Source organism: Sebastes fasciatus, chromosome 11 (genome assembly GCF_043250625.1).
Source record: "Sebastes fasciatus isolate fSebFas1 chromosome 11, fSebFas1.pri, whole genome shotgun sequence".
NCBI lineage: Eukaryota > Metazoa > Chordata > Actinopteri > Perciformes > Sebastidae > Sebastes > Sebastes fasciatus.
Window position 1 is genome coordinate 27,693,452 of NC_133805.1, and position 22,093 is coordinate 27,715,544.

Genomic DNA, 22,093 nt, shown 5'->3' on the forward strand with positions numbered 1-22,093 from the left:
CATATCGTGCATATATTTATTTTTATTTAACAATACAGTATATGTAAAAAAAAATATATATTTTCATTTGTATATCAAAATATAATTATTTTCTTCCTATAAAACAAAATATGACATGTGCTCACGTAAGCTAGTATCAACCAGTTTCAACTTTTAATATCATGACATCTATCCATCATTTAATCTGCAGCTTTTAGCGACAAGCGAGGTGTGTGTGGAGGCTCCGTATCCGTTTTTAGTGGTCCAATCATGTGTGAAGGATTTGATTTAAATCCCTCTCATAGCTGTACACAGCTCAAATATTCTCTTTCACTGGGGAATAATCACAGTACAGAAGCTAAAGACGCTCTAACTTCTGTTTCACTTTGACTTTAATGCCTTTTTACATGATTATCGATGGCATTTGTACCAAAATGAGAACATAGTTGCGATAGTTAAAGAAAATACAAATCAGAGTAGAATTGTACTACTTGTAGTTAGTTTCTTTTTTGCACTGTGATTGATTTGGTTGCAGGTGGGGGTTGATATGTGTTGCAGAGTTAAGTCCTCCTGTGCACCTGTCTGTAGAAACTCTACATTTGTAGACGTTTTAGTTTTCTGTATATTTTCTTGTTAAGTACTAAATGAATATTGTCTATAAGGCTGACATTTTATAATATACATTTTCATTTAGTCAGTGTTGTACTCTAGACCATAGCAGATTGTTATTAATAGGACAGAAAAGGGTAGGATCTGCATTACCTTATTTGGGCTGAAAACTTGCATTATGCTTGAGGGAAAATGCTTTGTTCAGCTGGACTGTTACAGGAGCTGTGGTCGAATCTTCCATAAAAGTTTAGTTGACAGAAGTAGGCAGGCCTCGCCACCAGCAGGCACACCTAGATTTGTTATATAAGAGCAAAAACAACCTGTTGATTGTCTAATGAGATGTTTGGTAGATTGTGTTGAAGATAAAGAAGCATCTCCTTGATAAGAAAATGCACGTGCGCTTAATCAGCTTTTCCTGGATAAATATTAACCCAGTCTTTCACTTTGTTTACACTGTGTGATGTGTCTGTTCACAAAATAACTTTGACAACTTTTGTGTGCAGGAGACGAGGCACAACCTCACAGTGAACCTGACCACGCTCCGGGTGTGGTGCTACGCCTGCGGCAAGGAGGTTTTTCTGGAGCGTAAACTAGGCCCTCACTCTCCCCGGCCGAGCAGCAAACCCCTCCCTTCTCCACAGAGTGCTGGACTGGTAAGTGCCAGCTTCTCCTCCGTTTGTCATCATGTTTTTATTGTCTTTACATGCTTTATGTAATTGCAGAGTTATATAACAGGTTTAATATTTAGCCACAGTAAATGATAATTTGATTTTACAAGTATAGATTAAATGCAAAGTTTTCTTTTTGCAAGTCTATCTTGTCTGAATAAACATGTTTACTGCATTTTTGCTTCATTACATAACTATATGTGCTCTCTCGTCATACATATCAGAGCTGCACGATAACAATTTCCACCAGTCTATCCTGAGTGACAGTTGAACTGACTGTATGCGGTTATTCATTTACTAGATAAGAGTTTTATGATCTGTTGCTCCAGGATAACTGCAGGGCCCCTGGGAGCCCAACCTCTCTGAGAGTGCCCCCTAATGGAGGTTGTGAAGACCTGGACATGGAGACGGAGGAGGAGGATGAGCTACGTGCCAGAGGTCAGCTTACCATATTTGCCAACCTTGACACCTCAAACAATAGGGAGGATTTCATGAGGAAGCAGTTCAGAGACTTTGTTTCCTGCATTCTGGTGACTTTTAAAGAATGAAAATAACAAAATAATAGGCACATTGCAACAGCATTTTTTGTAAATAGGCCTACTTTTAATTTTATTTTAATTCTTAGGAACTTGTGTGAATCTCTGGTATAAACTAGGCTAATATTTATCAGTTTTCATTCATTCATTCATTCATTTTTTGCCCCTGCTTGAGTATTTCTTTCTCTTAGTACTCTCCATTCCCTCTCCTTCTCGATATCACTGAAGGCCCTTTAGACACAATGCGACAACGGCACCACTGCGCTCTGAAACACGTCATTTCCAATGGCTTGCGCTACGCCGCAACGGCTTTGCTGTGATGCCGTGATGTGCGGCGAGCACACCTCTCCTCAGCCGGGAAAACACATTTGGTGCAAATACATTGGGAAACAAATGTCTAAATGTTGCTAATTAAAGTTAACTTTAAAAAATCGACAGTTTCTTGCCCGGATTATCATTCTTAATAATTAAAATAATTTACTTTTGAAGTCGTTGAGGTGACTAAAATATAATTAATTTTTATCAGCTCTTAGTGCAAGCATGACAAAATTAAAAAATGAGCATTGCATGGATGATTTTGAAGTTAAACCTCTAAACACAGGAGCTCAGTAATCAGCAGTTGGTTTGGTTCAAAGCACAGAATATGATTTGAATTAATAAGAGCAGTTAATGGGGTGCGTCAGACTTCAAAGTGCTGACGAACACCTCGCTTTGCCTCAAGTCCTCTGTTAGAACTTGTACTTGAACACACCACAAAGACCCAACATCCCAAACACCAGTCGAAAGCTGACGAGGGCTGACTAACACCGACGATGGCAGACACACCGCAAAACCTGTAGGCAGCAGAAAGCCACACACGGTCCCTGAGCAGCACTACAGGCCGCTCCTGTGTAGCTCAGTGGGTTGAACCTAACACTTTAGTGCCGAGTGCTTCAGTCCCACTGGTGCCACCAATGCAAATAATGTTTTCACTCAGCGCTGTGAGACACACACAGGCTCCACAAAATAGCATATGTTATGTTAAACCTCATGTGGTGTAGCTCAGGCATTGGCACCAGTAGCTGCCTCGGTTATTTTTGTCACAAATACAGATCATATGATCAGGAGGTGGAGTAAATGAGCTTTGTAAGACTAGTGATTATGACTCGTCACATAAGATCCAAGGTTTATGAACCGTGGGGCGATTAAAGCTGCAGTCAGTAACTTTGAGCCAATACGATAAAGGTTATTTTTATAAAACTATCACTATATTGTGACAGTAGTGCATGAGACAGATAATTTGTGAAAAAAATATCTGGTTCCTCTTCCTCCTCCTAGTGCTCCTAATGGCATTTGCAAGATTTCACTGCACCTGAAAACAACCAATCAGAGCTGAGCAGTCTCTAACGCAGCTGTCAATCACTGCTCGCGAAACTCGTGAACTCGCCTCAAATGTTTTCAGAAACATATTTTAGTTAGGGCTGTCAATCGATTGAAATATTAATCGAGATTAATCGCCTGATTGTCCATAGATAATCACAATTAATCACACATTTTTTGTCTGTTCAAATGTCCCTTAAAGGGAGATTTGTCAAGTATTTAATCCTCTTATCAACATGAGAATGGGCAAATATTCTGCTTTATGCAAATGTATGTATATATTTATTATTGGAAATCAATTAACAACACAAAACAATGACAGATGTTGTCCAGAAACCCTCACAGGTACTGCATTTAGCATAAAGAAATATGCTCAAATCACAACATGGCAAACTGCAGCCCAACAGGCAACAACAGCTGTCAGTGTGTCAGTGTGTTGACTTGACTATGACTTGCCCCAAACTGCATGTGATTATCATAAAGTGGGCATGTCTGTAAAGGGGAGACTCGTGGGTACCAATAGAACCCATTGTCATTCACATATCTTGAGGTCAGAGGTCATGGGACCCCTTTGGAAATGGTAGGTTTAGAGCAGGTTTGGAGCGTTATTTAGCCTCCTTCTTGACAAGGTATGTTGACAAGTATGATATGGTTTGTACCAATGGATTCCTTAGGTTTTAAGATTTAAGATTTTGATACCAGTATCTTCATGCTAGCGTTAAAACTGAGCCAGCTACAACCTCTGAAAGATCGATTGCGTTTATGCATTAAAGAAATTAGTGGCATTAAAACGATTTTGCGTTAACGCGTTATAATAACGTTCACTTTGACAGCCCTAATTTTAGTGTACTGTTTAGCTGTAAAATTATAAAGTTTGTGACCCGACTGCTATGTTGAAAACAGTCGAGCCAAAACCAAGCACCGCCCACCGGCCGGAGCTGATTGGTTGGTTGTTTTGTAATCTTGCAAATGCCATTAGGAGCACTATGAGGTCACAGAGGAACCTGATTTATTTTCACAGATTGCCTGTCTCATGCACTGCTGTCATGATATAGTGACAGTTTTATAAAAATAACGTTTCATCCTATTTGCTCAAAGTTACCGACTGCAGCTTTAAAGCTACTTTGACTCGATTAGCCCAAGTCATAACTTCAAATCTGAACACACAGACATGATACACATATGTTTTGATTCAATGTGGCTTATACTTTCCAAGGATGTTATCTCCGATTGCGAATAAACGTCATAAATCTGCTTAGAAATCACCAAATATAACTCCTTTATAACTCTCCTAACAGAACTTGCCTGTGAATCATCACGTTTTTAAGTTTTCTTCAGTATCAAAGTAATCCAGTGATAGTTGTCTGTGCATTCATACGTAAATTGCAAACAGGAACTGCTAACAGCTAATTCGGCGTACTTTTAATGCTGCCAATTTGCAGAAATGTTAACGAATATAGGCAAAAAAAATAACGAGGTTCAAGTGGTACCCAACAGCGTAACTTGCAGAATCCATGGCAACATTATACCTTCTGTTTACATGACCCAAATTATGGCAACTGTAGTTTCAAAATTTATAGCATGATTATACCCCAAATAGAAGTAGGACAAAGAATAACAGTAGGAGTCTTGATTATGTCTGGGGAGACTTTGAAACCCCTTGTATAAAATGAATGAGCTAACTCTGCCACAGTGTCTGATTTAAAATACACCAGGTAGCCATCTTTTCTGCTCCTGCTATAAAATATTAATCTTGGAAGTGGAGTGTGGGTGTTCCTAAAATTGTGCAGGCTCTCTGGCTGCCATGAAAATTTACAAGCATTTGATGAGTGGCTTGTTTTAATTTCCCCGGTGTGTTCTGTCTCCCTCAGGCCTGACGGGGCTGAAGAACATAGGCAACACCTGCTACATGAACGCTGCCCTCCAGGCCCTGTCCAACTGGTGAGACCTCTGTTAACCTGCCTTCTGTCCCCGCATCACCTCGCTGACATCGCATGGTGTGACCTCTCCACTCACTACTCACACTTTCATTCTTTCCTGTAGTCATTTGCTGTTTTACTCACTGCTTGCCTGGTTCTTGTTGACTGAAAAAAAACAACCATAGCTACGCTCTTTTGGGAGAGTGACGGCTGAGTGAAAATTGCTGCAGTGCACCATTTGAGACGGCAGAAATGGCCTTTTGTAGTTCCCTGTAGGGTCTTCTGTTACAAAAAGAACCTTTCCCGATATCTTCTGCTCCTTCTCCTCCTCCTTTCCTTTTTTCCTTTCCCACCATGTCTTTTTATGAGACGCATAAAACTATACTTAATGTTTCCCTCCCAGTCTGCTACATTTTTTATTGTTTATTGAATTACCAGTCCTTCTGATTCATTCTTTATGATTGGATTGTTGGTGTGGTCACTCAAATTAGGGCTCCACTGCAGAGCCTGAAGCTGTGTTATTACTTACTTTGTACCTCTTACTTTTTATTTTATTTTTCATGGAACAGCAAACCCCTTCCTCCCTCTCTAATACTATCTACCCAGGGGGGCTGGTAAATTTTTCAAATTAAACTGATGATGCCTAGTCTGGATACGAGGTAAAATGGGGAAAGATGTGGGTCAAAATTTGCAATCTAAATCACGTTCCAAATATAGGAGGAACTGAGTCACGCAGCTGCGGAAAGGAGGGACCTTTTCAGAAACTTTCCTTTGATGTCTGCTTGTGTGAGCGCTGCTTCTCTCAGTTACCGTCGGTCATTATTCAGTTCGAAGGACTTTTCTCCTGCCAAGGGAAGGGAACGCTCTATGCCTTATTCATTCTGTAGTTTGTCTCTTTCTCGCAAATTCCTGTCCACTCTGTATCCATCAAATAAAATCCCCTCAGCTGTTTTTCTACTCGGCTATTTCCGATGTCCTTCAACTTTCAGCTGCGTGGGGAGTTTTCTTGGATGAGCCAGTACCCCTGGGAATTTGTGATATTACTCTACGAGTGAGATACAAGTTTAATGAAACAAAATGAATCAAAAATACAGGGCAGAAGACAGCATTATGTAGAAAATGCTGAACTGGAATCTCTCTGGATTTCCTTTCCTATTTGTCATTTTTTGAGCGACCTACGTGAAAGTAATAGCAAAAACATACTAAACCTAAGATGACTTGCAGATCTTAAAGGAACAGTGTGTAACATTTCGGGGGATCTATTAGCAGAAATGGAATATAATATTCATAACCATGTTTTCATTAGTCTATAATCACCTGAAACTAATGAGCATTGTGTTTTTGTTAGCTTAGAATTTCATCCTTCAGTCCTTCATATCTACATAGAGAGTTCTGCCAGCTGTATGCGGCTGTAATAATAGATATAATTGGCTGTGATTCATCACTTTTATTATCTTAAAATACACCCATGGGCTGTATGCTGTAAGCCTGGACCGTGGTGGATGTATTAACGTCTCTGTTACCAAACAACCGGCTATGGACCAGTAGCTAGTAGTGCTAGTAGCATGACATAAACAGAATTTAATATAGCTGTAGGCTATTTACTAACACGCAGGGCCAAAGCACAGAACACAACCTCTTATACATCCATGGTCTGTGGTCTATTGGACATCGATTTTGGAGCTCTTTGACATGAAAAAGTTTGAGATTGCTCTCAAAATGATGATCGTAATCAATCTGTTGACAGGCAGATATTCAGTAAAGCTCGTTTGGTGCCCACATAATGATATATATTTATCCCTCTTTCCTCTGCAGCCCGCCCTTGACACAGTTTTTTCTTGAATGTGGTGGCATGGTGAGAACGGACAAGAAGCCCGCACTCTGCAAAAGTTACCAGAAGCTGGTGTCAGACCTGTGGCACAAGAACAGGTAGGCGTTTTTTAAAAGAGCATACAGTATAAGCTCGTCCACAACTCCTGACTTTCATTATTTCCCATGTTTCGAATGGGACTCCAGAGCCAAACCGTAATCACATTTCTGGTCCTATTTTCAAACTCTATATCACAAAAGACTTTATTGTGATATTGTGTATAACAACACGTGTTGAGCATGCTGTGTTTTGTCACATTGCAGACCCTCCTACGTAGTCCCAACCAACTTGTTCCAGGGGATCAAAGCCATAAACCCCATGTTTAGAGGATATTCTCAGCAGGTGGGTCATTGCAGATGGTGAAAATAAATGTGCAATTTAAGTGCATGCGCACAGATTCATTATGAATAAAACATGGAGGCACTCTTCTTCACGGTTGGAGACATATTGAACAGTAAGTCTGCGATCAGCTGTTGTGACCTAAACGGGTGGATTTTTTGCTATTGCCTCTGTGCTTTGGGAATAATATGAGTAAATATGAATATAAAACACGGATTAAGGTTTGAACTGAATTGAATCCTTTAAGAATGAATTTGTGCTGAGCTGGGATTATTATGGGTCTGACACCCAGACTATGAAGTTGTCCCAGATCTTATACAGTCTCTCCCTTTTCTCTTCCACTCCACATCCCGCCGTGCTTCCTTTACAGAAAGGACTTTAGCTCCAGCTCAAATCACTCAGCCAGATAAGCTGAATCCTCTGCCTTGCAATTACTAACTCAGATCTTCTGACTGTCATTCACATGCAAATGCACACATTGAACCTAACTGACAATCTAAAGGTAAATTGCTTGATTTGATTCCGGGCGGTGCTTGAAAGAAAGAGAGAAAGACTTTTTTTACTGGAGCACGTCTCGTCTTTGTCCAGTGTCTGTAAATACGGGATTTCTCAGCCTGAGTGGTGAAATGATAAAAGGGGCCTGTTTCCTCTTGGCTTGCCAGTGTTTGTTCAGAGGAGTTAGCTGAGGAATATTCATTTGTCACGCCATGCTGGGCTGCACAGCCTTGGAATTAGCATTGCCATGAATGAAGTTAACATTCCAGTTCCTGGGAGAGGAGAGTTCATTTGGCTTGAGAGGGAGATTGGATGTCTGAGGTTCATTAGGTTTGATTACACATTCATGAGCATTTGGTTTCGGATTTTGCAATGCAGAATTGGGATAAACAAGGAGGCAAAGTGGTTGTTGTTTGTAATTCGGAAAAAGATTGACTGTAGGAAAGCTCTGCTGTGTCTGTCAAACTCGATTATATTTAGGAAGAATTAGTGCTGCGATATAGTTCAATGTTCTTTTCAGGGAGAGGAAATTAACTATTTTTTCACACACTGCTGTGTCCAAAAAAAAAGTGTAACATTTTCTCAGCTGGAACTAATTTGCTATCTCAGCTGACATTTCCTGTGGTTATCCCACTCGGCCTCCAGGACTCTCAAGAGTTTCTGCGCTGCTTGATGGATCAGCTTCACGAGGAGCTGAAGGAGACGCTGCCCGAGCCCTACGACCACTCCAACGGCATCACCGTGGACGACGGCCCCGAGGAAGACAACCGCAGTCAGTCTGACAACGACTTCCAGTCATGCGAGTCCTACGGCAGCAGCGAGCGGGCCGACAACGAGGTGCAAGGTGGGAACGTGATGATGGAAGACACCAACGAGGCCGAGATGCTGATTCCTGAGCAGGATGAGATCCAGGCCAACAGGGAGTGGCAGAAGGAGAAGAACATGATTAATGACCTTTACCGCTCTGGAATTACTGGTGTTATGGGAGGAAGCACCGGAGTGGACATGGACAAAGATGTTGACACCACCACTGAAACCATGCCCATTATCAGCAGCCAGGGAGCCATCAAGGTCCAAGGCAGAACGTCAGGTAATAACGTTTTATTTTATCCACAATTCACTTTCTGATACTCGGCGTCAAATTTATGGTATTGAAACTCTTAATATTTTGCGTCTGCTCCACCAAGATTCCTTCCCAGACATCCAAATGTCCAACTCCACAAGACCACAGAGTCCAGTCCCAATGGAGGGACACATTCCCAAAATGTCCAGCAGCCCACCCAAAGCTGCCTCAGGCTGGCCCAGCCTAAACCCTTCACATAAGAAAGGTACTTGTGCATAATCAGAGGCAGTCATATCCAGATATCAAGCTTAAAGGGGACATTTCATCAAAAAATCACACTTTTTCAGAGCTTGTGCACATACATTTGGGTATCTAGTCTAGATCAGAAAACATGTGATTCAACAAGACATTCGGATTTGTCGCCCCTTCCTAAGTCACATGCAGGCTCATTAGAATATATCCAAAGAGTACAGAAGCAAAGAGATGAAACTCCTGTGTTTTTTTTACAACAGCTGCCATTTTGGACTGAAAATGTTTATTGTATTTATATTATTTTGTTGTTCAACACAGGAGGTCTTAAAGAGACGGGCGCTAAAACGGAGCGCTTCAGACAGAGGATGAATACAGGTATATTAGACAGACAGTTTGAGGAAAATTATGTGTTTTTTGAATATTAAAGCATGTAAACTTGTTCTAGTAGAAACCCAAAATACAAGTATGAACCTGAAAATGAGCACGATATGTCCCCTTTAAAAAGTCAGGATTATAGCAAAGTAGTCACTGTATATCATGTGTCTATCTTTGCTCACATTCTGTAAAGCTATATTCTCACATTTCTCTCTCTCTCACACAGCAGTGACCACATTCTGCCCACCAAAGAGCAAGCGTCAGAAGAAATACCGCAGTGTCATCTCAGATGTGTTCGATGGGACCATTGTCAGCTCAGTTCAGTGCCTCACCTGTGATCGGGTTCGTGTTTCCTCTTTTTTTTTTGTTCATTATTGAGATTATGGGATTGCTGAGAGTGTGAAAGGGACAGTAGTCTGGGAGCACTAGAGGACGGGAAATTGTGTCATTTCAAGGTCCTAAAAAATGAATTGTGGAAAAATTTTTTACTTCGGTGCTTAGCTCTGATGTTCCTACACACTGTTGATACGGTCGTACATCCGCTGTCATGTCACATATTGTGATGAGAATAATATTCTGCAACAAAGTGACATTTTCTGACAAAATCATGTATTAAAAAGAAAAAGGATTGAAATGTGACCAAAGCTTTAATGTCTGTGTGCTGTGTTGCTGTCAGGTGTCTGTGACCCTGGAGAACTTCCAGGACATCTCGTTGCCCATCCCAGGGAAGGAAGACCTGGCCAAGCTCCACTCCGCCACCCACCAGACCTCCCTGGTTAAAGCCGGCTCCTGTGGGGAAGCTTATGCACCGCAGGGCTGGGTTGCATTTGTCATGGAATACATCAAGAGGTCTGTTATTAATATGTACATTATATTTGTTTTTTTAAAGATGATTTTTGGGGGGCATTTTTGCCTTTATCTGACATACAACAGTCAATATTCAGTTTTTTGCCCTTATTCTGACAATATTCTTACTAAGTTGTTTACATGGCTAATGAAAATGAATATTCCATTAATATTCCTGTTTACGTGCAGCTGTGCATACTCCGATTCAACGGTGACAATATCAAACTTGCAATATCGTTCACGTAAAAAGACTAAACTAAAATGTAGTTTAAAAACATAAAAACTTTACCGAAAACTCTCTTTATTTTGTCACCTGTCACCTTCCACCTTCTTGTCCCCTCTCTCTGTCACTCTCTCTCTCTCTCTCTGTCTGTCTCAAAAACAAAAACACACACACACACACACAACGCACTGCGGTGGCGGTGGCGGCGCTCAGTCAATCTCTGTCATTCTCGTCTCACACCTCAGTCCTGACAGTTGTGTTACTATAATGCATAAAGTTGGTGGATGAGTAATGCATATTTACATGTTTGGGGTGGGCGGATTGGATCTTATAACGGACCTGTGGGTGCGACTGAACTGCTCATCATTAATGAGCGCAGTCAGGAGGACTCGGAGTAACTGCAAAGCTGCATTCTTAATCATTCAACCTGTATGTTTCATCAGATAATGATAAGATACAATTTTATGTGAAATAAGCTTGACTAAAATGACAGAAATGGTCAATATAATCTGATGACTAAACAGGACTAAGATTAAAAAACATTTTTAAATAGCTGACAAAATTAAGAAAGAAAACATTTTGACTAAACTCAAATGACTTTTTGGTGACTAAAACTGGAGTAAAATATTTTGAGTTGTCGTCAACTAAAACTAGACTAAAATTATGAAGGATAAAAATTACTAAAATGTGACTAAAACTGATAAGCATTTTTATTTTAAGATTAAGACTAAATCTAAAATAGCTGCCTAAAATTAACACTGCTCGGATTAACGTAACCGGTGGCGGACACAGCCTCCCTCTTTCATTCCTTCAACCACCTTCTTGAAAAGGTTGGCGTTGAGATATTTGCTCATATCCAAAAACCTGTTCCTATCCAAGTCTTTCATAATGTTTAAAAGTAGTTGTGTTTCTTTTCTTTCTTTTGGGCATGCATCTCTGCAAACAGTCGCCTAACTGTTTGTGTACAACACACAGAGCTGGCCGTAAACAGGCAAGAGGCCTTCGGTCGCAAACTGACGTCAAAACCCCATTGAGATTCTGAATGCGCTGTAAACATGTCCAAAGAACACTAAAACCTGAATAAGATGCATATTCGTACTGTAATAATAGTGTAATATTAGTGTGCATTTAAACATAGTCAGTGTAGGAATGGGGAGAGATAGAGGGGTATGACATGAAACAAAGACACCAAGGCTGAAATCGATGTACTGTATGTACACTATAGTTATTTACATTCTTCACAATCGAGCTTTCCTGGCTCTATACTTTGCTCTTTGTGTGTAAAATTCACCCCTCTGTTTGTTTCTATTTGTAGTTGGTTCTGGGGTCCCGTGGTCACGTTACAAGATTGTCTTGCAGCTTTCTTTGCCAGAGATGAACTAAAGGGTGAGCAAGTGGGCGTAAATGCTTTCTACCAGCACAAACATCATGATTGATGTCTCAATAACTGTGTCCTTTCTTTCTTTTCTAGGAGACAACATGTACAGCTGTGAAAAATGCAAGAAGTGAGTTCCTAATTATGACTTTGGACCACAAATTTATTAAAAATGTCTTATACTGTAATGATTGCTCATCTTCTTCATCTTTTTTCCTCTTAGATTACGAAACGGAGTCAAATTTTGTAAAATGCAGAGTTTGCCAGAGGTATAGAGACAACTCTTCATGTCATGTCTTTTACCCTCATGTCTTCACACACCGGATTTCTAAAATAAAACTTCCTCTGCTCCAGATCCTTTGTGTCCACTTGAAGCGCTTCAGGCACGAGCTGATGTTCTCCACCAAGATAAGCACCCACGTCTCCTTCCCGCTCGAGGGCCTGGACCTGCAGCCTTTCCTGGCCAAAGACAGCTCCGCCCAGACCACCAACTATGACCTGCTGTCAGTCATCTGTCACCACGGCACTGCCAGCAGTGAGTGGGCACAGTTGCTCCTCTTTCCTCTCAGACCGGGGCATCCGCCTTCAGTTGGCACGCAGGAGTGTCCTGCATTCATTAGCCTGTAGACAAATTTCACATGTACGTGTTAGGTTTGTGAACGCTGCTCTAACGCATTCCCCTGTCTGATCCCAGGTGGCCACTACATAGCGTACTGCAGGAATGATTCGAACAATCTGTGGTATGAATTCGACGACCAAAGCGTGACCGAGGTGTCTGAATCCTGTGTACAGAATGCTGAGGCTTATGTGCTCTTCTATAAGTAAGCTTCAGACAGTTGTGAACCCTTTTATCTGTGGAACATTTTAAGATTCACTGTGCTGCTTTGATATTCATAACTTGCATCTCACTTTCAGTTGCAGCAGTGATTAATCTGTGGGTCTGTTCCTGTCACAGAAAGAGCAGCGAGGATGCACTGAAAGAACGTAGGAGGGTGTCGGGTTTATTCAACATGATGGAGCCCAGCCTTCTGCAGTTCTACATCTCCCGCCAGTGGCTTAACAAGTTCAAGACCTTTGCCGAGCCTGGGCCCATTTCCAACAACGACTTCCTGTGTTCGCATGGAGGTGCGTGTTGCTATGTCAACTTCATACTGAAACCGCTCCGAGGTGAAAGTGTCCCCAGGACACAGGAATCCATTTTTCTGTGGAAAAGATTGTGCTCTATCCTCTCGTAACACAGCTTTTGCTTTCATCCTTTTGCTATGGAATTTTTGACTTTGACAAAGACTGCAGAGTATTCCCTTCACAACACAGCGGACTTCAAAAGGGGGTTTTACATCTCTTTGTGCAGATGATCCTCCTCTCTCGTTTTAGTAGAGAAGAGGGGAGAATTGTTAAAGGCTTTTGTGCCAATCAAGTTGCTTTCTTTTCTGCCCTCTATTCGGAGAGCGTTGGAAATTATGGAATTGAAAATGAAACAGGAAAAATGTATGATAAAGCGGTTAGAATACAGCTGCAGCAGAGAACGTGTTTCATTCTGTTTATAAGCACCTACAGGTTGTTTCCTCCTCCTTTGCAGCCTCCAGCACATAATAACTGGCAGGTGCATAAGTAGAGACACTGGTAATATAAGTGCAGTGAAACCATGATTGTGTTGCAGCTGTTCGGCCAGTTGTTTTATTTTAAGTGCAAATCCGAAAGTGTCCTTGTTTATTTTCACTTTCCTGTTCATAGCAAAGGGCGTCATCAGAAATATAAATTTAGGCATTCAAAGCCGTTATTAGGGGCTCTGGCAACATGTTTCCCCAGGAGAGATTTTTCAAATAAACAGCCATTAAATGGTTATTGCCCATAAATCTTTCAAGAAGAAATAATTTGTCCTCTAATCTAGTGGTTTCCAATCTTTCTGCCTTGTGACCCCTTAAAATGAAGCGAAGTCTACTTGTGATTCCCAGTCGCTTTAGTGTAGATATGAGAGTGATCGTTTCTCCTTGGATTGTTTCATTGGAAAGATTTTTAAAGAGGACATATCATGCTCATTTTCAGGTACATACTTGTATTTTGGGTTTCTACTAGAACATGTTTACATGCTTTAAAGCTCAAAAAAGACATTATTGTTCTCATATTGTCTGTCTGAATATACCTGTTTTTACCCTATGTCTGAAACGCTCTGTTTTAGCGCCCTGTCTCTTTAAGACCCCCATCCTGAAAAAGAGGTCAGGGGACCCCTTTGAAAATGGCCATACCAGTTTTTCCACGCCAAAATTTTGTGCAAGGTTGGAGTGTTATTTAGCTTCCTTCCTGACACGCCAGTATTACATGGTACAAATGGATTCCTTAGGTTTTTCTAGTTTCATATGGTGCCAGTATCTTCACTCCAGCTTTAAAACCCGCTACAACCTAAAAACCGCAAGTTGCGTTAATGCGTAAAAGAAATTAGTGGCGTTAAACGAATTTGGGTTAACGCGTTAACTTTGACAGCCCTACTCTTCGCACAACCATTACCTTTAAAATGATACACTGTTTATGTCTAATGGATGTTTCAATGTGTTTCATCAGGCGTGCCCCCCAACAAAACGGCGTTCATCGATGACCTGGTAGTGATGCTGCCGCAGAACGTGTGGGATCACCTTTACAGCAGGTACATACAGTAGACAGGGCCAACTGTGAGTACATTGATTAATGGGGAAAGTCAGTCGCAGTATAATTTCCTTTTTGTAGAGTTACGTTCATCCGTGTGAGTCAATGTGGACTGCCCCTCCTGCAGGTACGGAGGAGGACCAGCTGTCAACCACCTGTATGTTTGTCACACGTGCCAGATTGAAATAGAAAAACTGGAGAAACGGCGCAAATCAGAGCTGGACATGTTCGTCAGGGTAAGTTACGTTCAACAGCAAGACATGGAGCTTTAGCCAGTAAAAAAAAAAACTGGTGCGAGTGAAAATGCATTGTGTGTCAGTGTACTCATGGGAGTGTATAGATGTATTCTCCAGTCTATTGAACCAGTTGATAGGCTGCATGTGTTGGGGCTCTTCAGTTCACCCAGCAGGAGATGAGAGGTGTGAGCCCGATGAAAGCCTTATCATTAATGCATTGGGACAGATGCAGCTGTTATTGCCTGCTCAGTCTGCACACTCACACAATGGCTGCTCAGAAGGAGAGACGGATGTTGTGTTTTGTGTGTGTATGAAAGCCAGAGCTTCAGTGAGATAACACGAGGAACAGGGATTGTGTCATTTCCAAGAAAAATGAAATTGGTGCAGTGTGGTGTTCAGACTCTAATTGGAATAACCAGAGAGAATTGATTAGGTTTTCCATCTCCTCTCAATCCTTTCATCCTCACTTAATTTTTTTTTTGTGTCCCCCCCCACCCCTCCCGTCTCTTCTCCCCATCCCTTTGCGTCTCTACTGATCGCTCCTCCCCCATTTCCTCTCTCCTCCCTCTCCTCTGTAGCTGAACAAGGCGTTCCAGGAGGAGGAGTCTCCAGTGGTCATATACTGCATCAGCATGCAGTGGTTTCGTGAGTGGGAGGGCTTTGTCAAAGGAAAAGACAATGGTAATTGGACAGAAGTCCTGCCTTTCCACCCCCAATCCTGTTTAAATGTCTGATTTAAAAGGCTGCGGTCAAAAAGTATTTTTTGCTTAGGAAGGTTCCTAATGGAGTGAAATGACCCGGAAGTATCTAAGTAGCAGCCATGATAAGAGCTGTTTGAATTCTCTGCAAAGGAAAGGAGCTTCAAATAAAAACATAAAATGAACAGTTAACATATAGCAAACTGTCAATAAACAAATAATCAACATAAATAAATATTACATGTCCGAAAAGGAGTAGGAAGAAGTATATATTTAATGGTTCTACCCCTTCTCCATAACTCGAACAATTAACTCAATATTTATCATGTGTTCATTTTTTTATTTCAATTCCAACCTTGGTAATAAAGTGATATTTTTCACCGGTTGTCCACGTTAGGTCAGATGATCCTTTATTATATGTTGATGTAAAGTGTTAGAGAGCAGCAGGAGGACCTGTGGTATCGCTCTTTCACACACCGCGGGTGAAGCAGCCTTTCACTGAAAGAGCTATTTATTAACGCACGGGTTGAATTTGCGCCTTTTTTAGTCCATCTTCGGAACATTGTAGTTTCACCACGGCAGACCCTCATCAATAAAATCCGCCGCCGTTGCATCATAATTACAGAGCCTAGTGAAGTGCAGTCGGATTCTCTCAACACCGCGGTTGTCTTTTCTCTAGTACTTATGAATTATCTTTCTTTCCTTAACCTCATGACGTGTTCCATCGAGGTAAAGGAAAAGTGGTTCGGAAAAGAAATTGGGACGTAATTTTTTGACTTTTCGACCGCAGCCTCAATGTTTCCAACTTGACAGTTGTGTCTGATATGTGGTGATGGAAAAGCTGTTGTGTGTTTCTTTGATGTAAATTTCTCTTTTAAATTAAATGTCCTATGTCAGGCCTGTACATTCACATGGATAAGAGAACATGGCAAATGAACTGTTTTATATGGGACATCCAACTTCTCTTGTTCCCAAAAGCTTCTCATGTTCAAAAGAAACTGTGAAGTCCCATTTCTCCTCTTGATTTATCTTCAAAGAGTTTGCTTTAGTCCCCCGAGTCAAGTTCCCCTCCCGCTACAGCAAAATGAAGCGTCAAAATATATTTTCTTTTCTTGCAGTCGTTCTAATTTTTTTTTTGCTTCCCTTGCTTTGTATTGTCACATCTATTTATAACAGCTTACATCTGGCAGGTCTAATAGTGTCTTTTTTTCCTCTGACTTCTGCTCCTCTAATATTTGTTTTCTCGCTGTAGCAAGTGGGGAGCAGAGATTGCTTTTCATGGTGTGACAAAAACGTTTGACACTTTAACATCATTGTTCTTTGTAACAATTAGGATTGAGAAAATGTTTCTGAAAAATAGACATGCATATCACTGCTGTGTGTAATTATGACAACTGGTTGTCTTGCTTTCTCTTTAAGATCCACCGGGACCCATTGATAATTCCAAGATTACAGTAAACAAGAACGGCCATTTAACACTCAAACAAGGTACTAACTATTATTATTATTATTATTATTATTGTCATATTGTATTATTATGTTTCTACTTTTATGCTGTTGAATTGAACTGTAAAAAAAGATGTTGTTTTGTATCTTTGTTCAGGCATTTTAGGAAGAATGAAATAATAAGTAATCTAGAAAAAATGTAAACAGGATGGATAAATAAAGCTTTTTTGTGAGAGCTAATCTCGCAGAGCCTCTGAGGATTATAGTATTATGTTTAACTATGTAGAGATGCACCGATCCGACTTTTTCAGTTCCGATACCGATAGCGATACCTGGGCTTTGGGTATCGGCTGATACCGAGTACTGATCCGATACCAGTGTATAATTAATGAGCTGTATGACTCACTTTGTGGAAGTGACTGGGATCATTCTTTTGTGTGTAAGGCAACATCAGGCTTGACTTACACATTGTTTCCTTAACTTTGTAAAACAAAATGTGACCAATAAATACATACATATAAATGTATTTAATTGTTATTTTTTATTAAAATAATATATTGTCCACCAGCAACTTGGTAAAAAACTTTATTAAAAAACAAAATTAAAAGGAATTACAATTCAAGTGTAAATCTTTTTAATGCAGCAACAAACTGGTCAACACCTAAACAAGAATTTAAATTCCAGTATGTAATATATATATATATATATATATTATATAAACGTAGAATTGAATTGAATAGATCGGCCCCATTGTCACCGATACCCGATCGAGCTATTTGAGTCAATATCGGCCCGATATCCGATCCGGTATCGGTATTGGTGCATCCCTAGAACTATGCAGATATTAGTGATATTTAAGTGTGTGTGTTTGACCCTACAGGAGCTGATTCGGGTCAGATCTCCGAGGAGACGTGGAACTTCCTCCACTCCATCTACGGCGGCGGTCCACTTGTGACGGTCCGGCCAAACGTCAGCCACCAGGAGGTAGAATCATCGCAGTCAGAGGAGAAGATCGAGATGGAGACGCGCTCTGTTTAATCAAGCACTCTGCAGAAGAAAAAAAACGGAAAAACATTCAAGAAACGGGAAGCCTTTTTATTTTGCACTTGACTTTTATTTCAAAAGCATTCAAGCAAAGGACCTCATCATTAGCGCTACAGGACAGCCTTTGACTGCTGACCGAGGGAAGTAACATGTCTGAAAAAGATTTGTCATGTTGTACAAATCTGTATAAAGAGCTCTTAAATTTCTAATAGCACTCATGTGTCAGGTTGTTTTCAGAACATTTAATTTATGTGCAGCTAAAAATTCCACTGAATGAATGCCATATTTCTTTCTTTTTTTTTTCTTGACCAAATGAGCACATATTGTATGTCCATGTGTCATGTGTTGCTGATATTGATGAATCACAATACATCTTGCTGTAGATATATCACACATTTTTCCTGTTGTAAGAGAATATTGTCCAATGAATGGTAAGAGAAGCAAAATGTGACACTTAAAGTGATGAAAATCACAAGGTTATGAAGGGACTAATTACTGAGTAGTCTCAGGAATGAATTTTGTGTTTTGCACTGTTCTGTAGACGTACAAATTGGCATGCTCATGCAGATGTCTGGTTTGTATTTGAATGTACCAGTACTGATAGTATGTTGGTCAAGATTCAGCACTTGGTTACCACAGAAGGGAGTGATTTAATATGATGTTAATAGTTTTTTTGTAGAAAATATGTGGCAGGCAGTCTGTTAAGAATGCATGCTTTAACACTCATCACGTGTAAACTGCATGTAAATGCAAAGCTGCTCATAAAATGTGCACGCAAACTATGATCTGGATCTATCTTCACTAAATTGTACAGCTACAGAAAGCATATTGCAGTATGTAATCAGCATCATCATCCTCAGCAGCAATCTAGTTAATTAAAGGCATTATTTTTGTGTATGGGCATGGTGTTGCTTATACTGTGTTGGAGGGTAAACAAGAATGCTGTACTGTAAGGATTTTGCATATGGATGTCACTTTGAGTAAGATCTATCCTGAATTTTGCTGGCTGACACTATTAAAACTTGATGAAAACATGTTGTGTGGCCACATTGATTTTTGTCACCATTTCTACTAGTGGTTGCTAGACGAGAAACAAGAGGTGAATTAGAAAAGAAAAGTAAATGATGTAGAAACACTAGTAGAAGTGTTTTACATCATTTGTTGTAAAAAAAAAATATATGTAAATCATTTACACTACACTAGTAGAAATGGTGACATTGATTTTTGTCACCATTCCTACTAGTGGTTGCTAGATGAGAAACAAGAGGTGAATTAGAGAAAGAAAAGTAAATGATGCTGTTTATTCTCCATCGCGGAAAAAAAAAATGTGTCATACAGTCATCGAGGTGTGTAACCGAATAGTGTGTGTGACCGATTGCACTCTTGTCAGGGGCTAAAATGTATAGTATAGTGTTGCATTTAGAGGAGCTTGGCTGAGTTGAGCAGCCTCTCTCTCACACACACACACACACACCCCGGCTAACTAACGCGAGTGGACTGGAGACTGAAAACATGGCTGCGGCCGAACGTGCAGCAGCTTTACGGAAGTGAGGTATGTGTAATTCTTCAGCTACAAACAGACATTTAACAGAGAGCCTCCAGTCTGCTGCTTTGTAGGACAGCAGAATGACAAAAACATGACTTTATTAGCACCACCAAAACATGTCTATGAGCGGCGTTTGCTTAGCAGTGCAACAAATACACCCGCAAAGTTATGCACGGAACAATCGAGCTAGCTAGCTCCGGCTAGCTGATGCTAGGCTGCAGCGGCTAGCCGGAGCTAACTGTGGCTAGCTGCTAACTGGTGTCTAAACTGCCGTTATAGAGCAGTTGGTTGCTAACCAACGGGCTTCTGTCTGTTTGAATCAGTTTAAATGTGAAACACGTGTTAGTATTGATTCCCGCCATCCGTTAATGTGTTATTAGTGGACTTAGTGACTCTCTGTGGTTGAGCTAGTTGAGCTAGCATGTTAGTAGCGCTACTAGAGGAGCTACTAGCGGTTCATCTACCACCGCCACACGATGCAGTTTAACTAGTGCAGCTAACGGTAGATAGCCAACTGGGCTAACTAGTCGTTCACAAGAAGGAGAAGAGAAGCTGGGCTTTATAGGGCTGTAGTGTTGGTTGGTTGTCATGGGACGCGTGGGAGATAATATGTGAATACCACGGGTGCAACAGTGTGGTGTCTCAAGCGTTAATGTGTTATATTTAGCCGGAGCTGAGAGCTAACGGTAAGTTAGTTCAGTCTGCTGTGGTTAGCCCACAGCTACACAGCGAGCTAGCTCTGAAGTTGGTCCATGCTAACGGTTAGCCTGCTGTCTCTCTCTCCAGCTCCTCCATGAACCCACTCCGGGGTTGTTGTGCTTTAGCTGTGTGGTTGTGTAGTTTTTAATCCTGAACTTTATAAGAGTTCAACCTGCTACAGACTAGTGTTCAGTCACGTGTAGCTGCACCGTTGTGTCTGCTCTCTAGTTTAACAACTTTAGTCGACATGGAGCTGACGGGAGGCTGATGCTGTAGCTGGGATGTTGGGATCTGAGCGATTCTCTTCGGTATGTATAGCAACACAACTTCGTGGATGTTTAGTTGCCAGTAGGCCTACTGTGGTAGTGTTGATCTACAGGTCAGCAACAGAGATGAACAGCACTTTAACTCGACGGTGAAACAGCACAAAGCTTGTTTATTCATCATGAAACTAATGTCTCACTCTGAACTTAGCTTAGCCAACAATATCAGTCACACCTAGCTAGTAACAGCAAAGGTGTGTGTGTTTACTTATGTAGTTTAGCCTTAAAATCTCAACCAAACCAGTGTTTCGTTCATGGTGGTAAATAACTCGTGTCTAAGTCCAGGTCTGTCATGATAATAGCAATGTAATACACACGTGTTAACATAACTTCACAACCAAACACGCGCTTTAGTGAAGAACAGGAAGTGGTTTGATTGAGAATTACAATCACACATGGGTCCTGTCTAAGTAGCTGCACTGACTAATAATAACATATTCTGGCTTTGACACGTTAAACTGCTTACTGTGAGCACACCAATCAATCAAACTCTATTTATATAGCACCCTTATGCACCTAGGGTGACCAGGTCACAACAACCCAAATGTGGGACAAAGAGTATGTTTGTGTGGGACAATGTGGGACATGTTCCTAAGGCTGAGAGTTAGTTTAAACTCTGGATATAATGTCCATCTAACTTAAATAATAAACATTTCTATTCTGCCCCTTATCAAATGCACTTAGGGTGACCAGGTCACAACAAACCAAATGTGGGACAAAGAGTATGTTTGTGTGGGACAATGTGGGACATGTTCCTAAGGCTGAGATATAATTTAAAATCTGGATATAATTTCCATCTAACTTAAATAAATAACATTTCTATTCTGCCCCTTATCTTATAACATCTCTGTGCTTTGCCCGAATGCATCCATAGACCGGCACATCTCCTTTTTGAGCCGCACGTATCTTGTGAGACTCACATGAACTGTGTCGCTTCATGTTGTATTCACAACAAATCTGAGAATCGCCCTTTCACCGGCTTATCAATACTTACTAAGTAGTTTCAGTCTTTGTTGTAGCTGCTCTTCCTTTTCTTTGTGGTAGTTTCCATCATATTCCGCCTAAATCTGCATATAGCTTGTGACTTTGCGGTGACTCGCAATTTTCTCTGTTGGGCATAGCATAGCAAAGACGGTGAAATGTTAACCTGCACTTACTTGACCCACGGGTGTGCAGTTTGACAGCAAACACAGCCCCGTGATGACAGCCTTCACTGCTTTCTTCACAGCCATTGGATAAAAGCCAGATTTGAAAAAAGCATCTGTCCTGCAGAGGTTTGACTTTTGAGAACTAGAGCCAATGAAAATGTGGGACATCATTTCAATATGTGGGACACGGGATATAAATGCTGTGCAGTTCCTCGTAAAGTGGGACACCTGGTCACCCTAAATGAACTTCAAAGTGCTTTACAAGCGAATGACAAATAAATTGATAAATGTCAAACGGTTACTCAAAGTAGTAAAATGTTGATAAAACAAAATTAATAAAATAGTATGAATAATAAAACCACTAAAATTGTAAAACACTACATGAAAGCCACACTAAATAGATGG

General features: G+C 40.8%; 2 protein-coding genes across 11 annotated transcripts in view; both read left to right on the forward strand.

Annotated features, from left to right (window-relative positions):
- Positions 1-18,261, forward strand: part of usp33 (ubiquitin specific peptidase 33) — a 29,834-nt gene extending 11,573 nt beyond the window's left edge. For 2 of the 8 annotated variants that reach the window (XM_074652011.1, XM_074652008.1), the window contains 21 exons: positions 1,092-1,241; positions 1,586-1,694; positions 5,023-5,092; positions 6,886-6,999; positions 7,204-7,282; positions 8,420-8,864; positions 8,962-9,102; positions 9,408-9,464; positions 9,691-9,806; positions 10,141-10,313; positions 11,849-11,919; positions 12,005-12,038; positions 12,132-12,177; positions 12,263-12,443; positions 12,603-12,729; positions 12,864-13,033; positions 14,468-14,549; positions 14,676-14,784; positions 15,363-15,465; positions 16,902-16,970; positions 17,809-18,261. In XM_074652011.1, the coding sequence (XP_074508112.1) occupies positions 1,092-1,241; positions 1,586-1,694; positions 5,023-5,092; positions 6,886-6,999; positions 7,204-7,282; positions 8,420-8,864; positions 8,962-9,102; positions 9,408-9,464; positions 9,691-9,806; positions 10,141-10,313; positions 11,849-11,919; positions 12,005-12,038; positions 12,132-12,177; positions 12,263-12,443; positions 12,603-12,729; positions 12,864-13,033; positions 14,468-14,549; positions 14,676-14,784; positions 15,363-15,465; positions 16,902-16,970; positions 17,809-17,966 (2,604 nt within the window). In that variant the 3' untranslated portion in view covers positions 17,967-18,261. The remainder of the gene's footprint in view (positions 1-1,091; positions 1,242-1,585; positions 1,695-5,022; positions 5,093-6,885; positions 7,000-7,203; positions 7,283-8,419; positions 8,865-8,961; positions 9,103-9,407; positions 9,465-9,690; positions 9,807-10,140; positions 10,314-11,848; positions 11,920-12,004; positions 12,039-12,131; positions 12,178-12,262; positions 12,444-12,602; positions 12,730-12,863; positions 13,034-14,467; positions 14,550-14,675; positions 14,785-15,362; positions 15,466-16,901; positions 16,971-17,808) is intronic. The other 6 variants (XM_074652010.1, XM_074652012.1, XM_074652014.1 and 3 more) reach the window with 4 other exon arrangements.
- Positions 18,262-19,377: 1,116 nt separating this feature from the next.
- The window catches only part of zzz3 (zinc finger, ZZ-type containing 3), a 29,411-nt gene continuing 26,695 nt past the window's right edge, over positions 19,378-22,093 (forward strand). The window contains exon 1 of one of the 3 annotated variants that reach the window (XM_074652016.1): positions 19,378-19,524. The gene's annotated coding sequence lies outside the window, so the exon portion shown is untranslated. Of the gene's footprint in view, positions 19,525-20,068; positions 20,205-20,386; positions 20,526-22,093 lie in introns of those variants that run through there. The other 2 variants (XM_074652019.1, XM_074652018.1) reach the window with 2 other exon arrangements.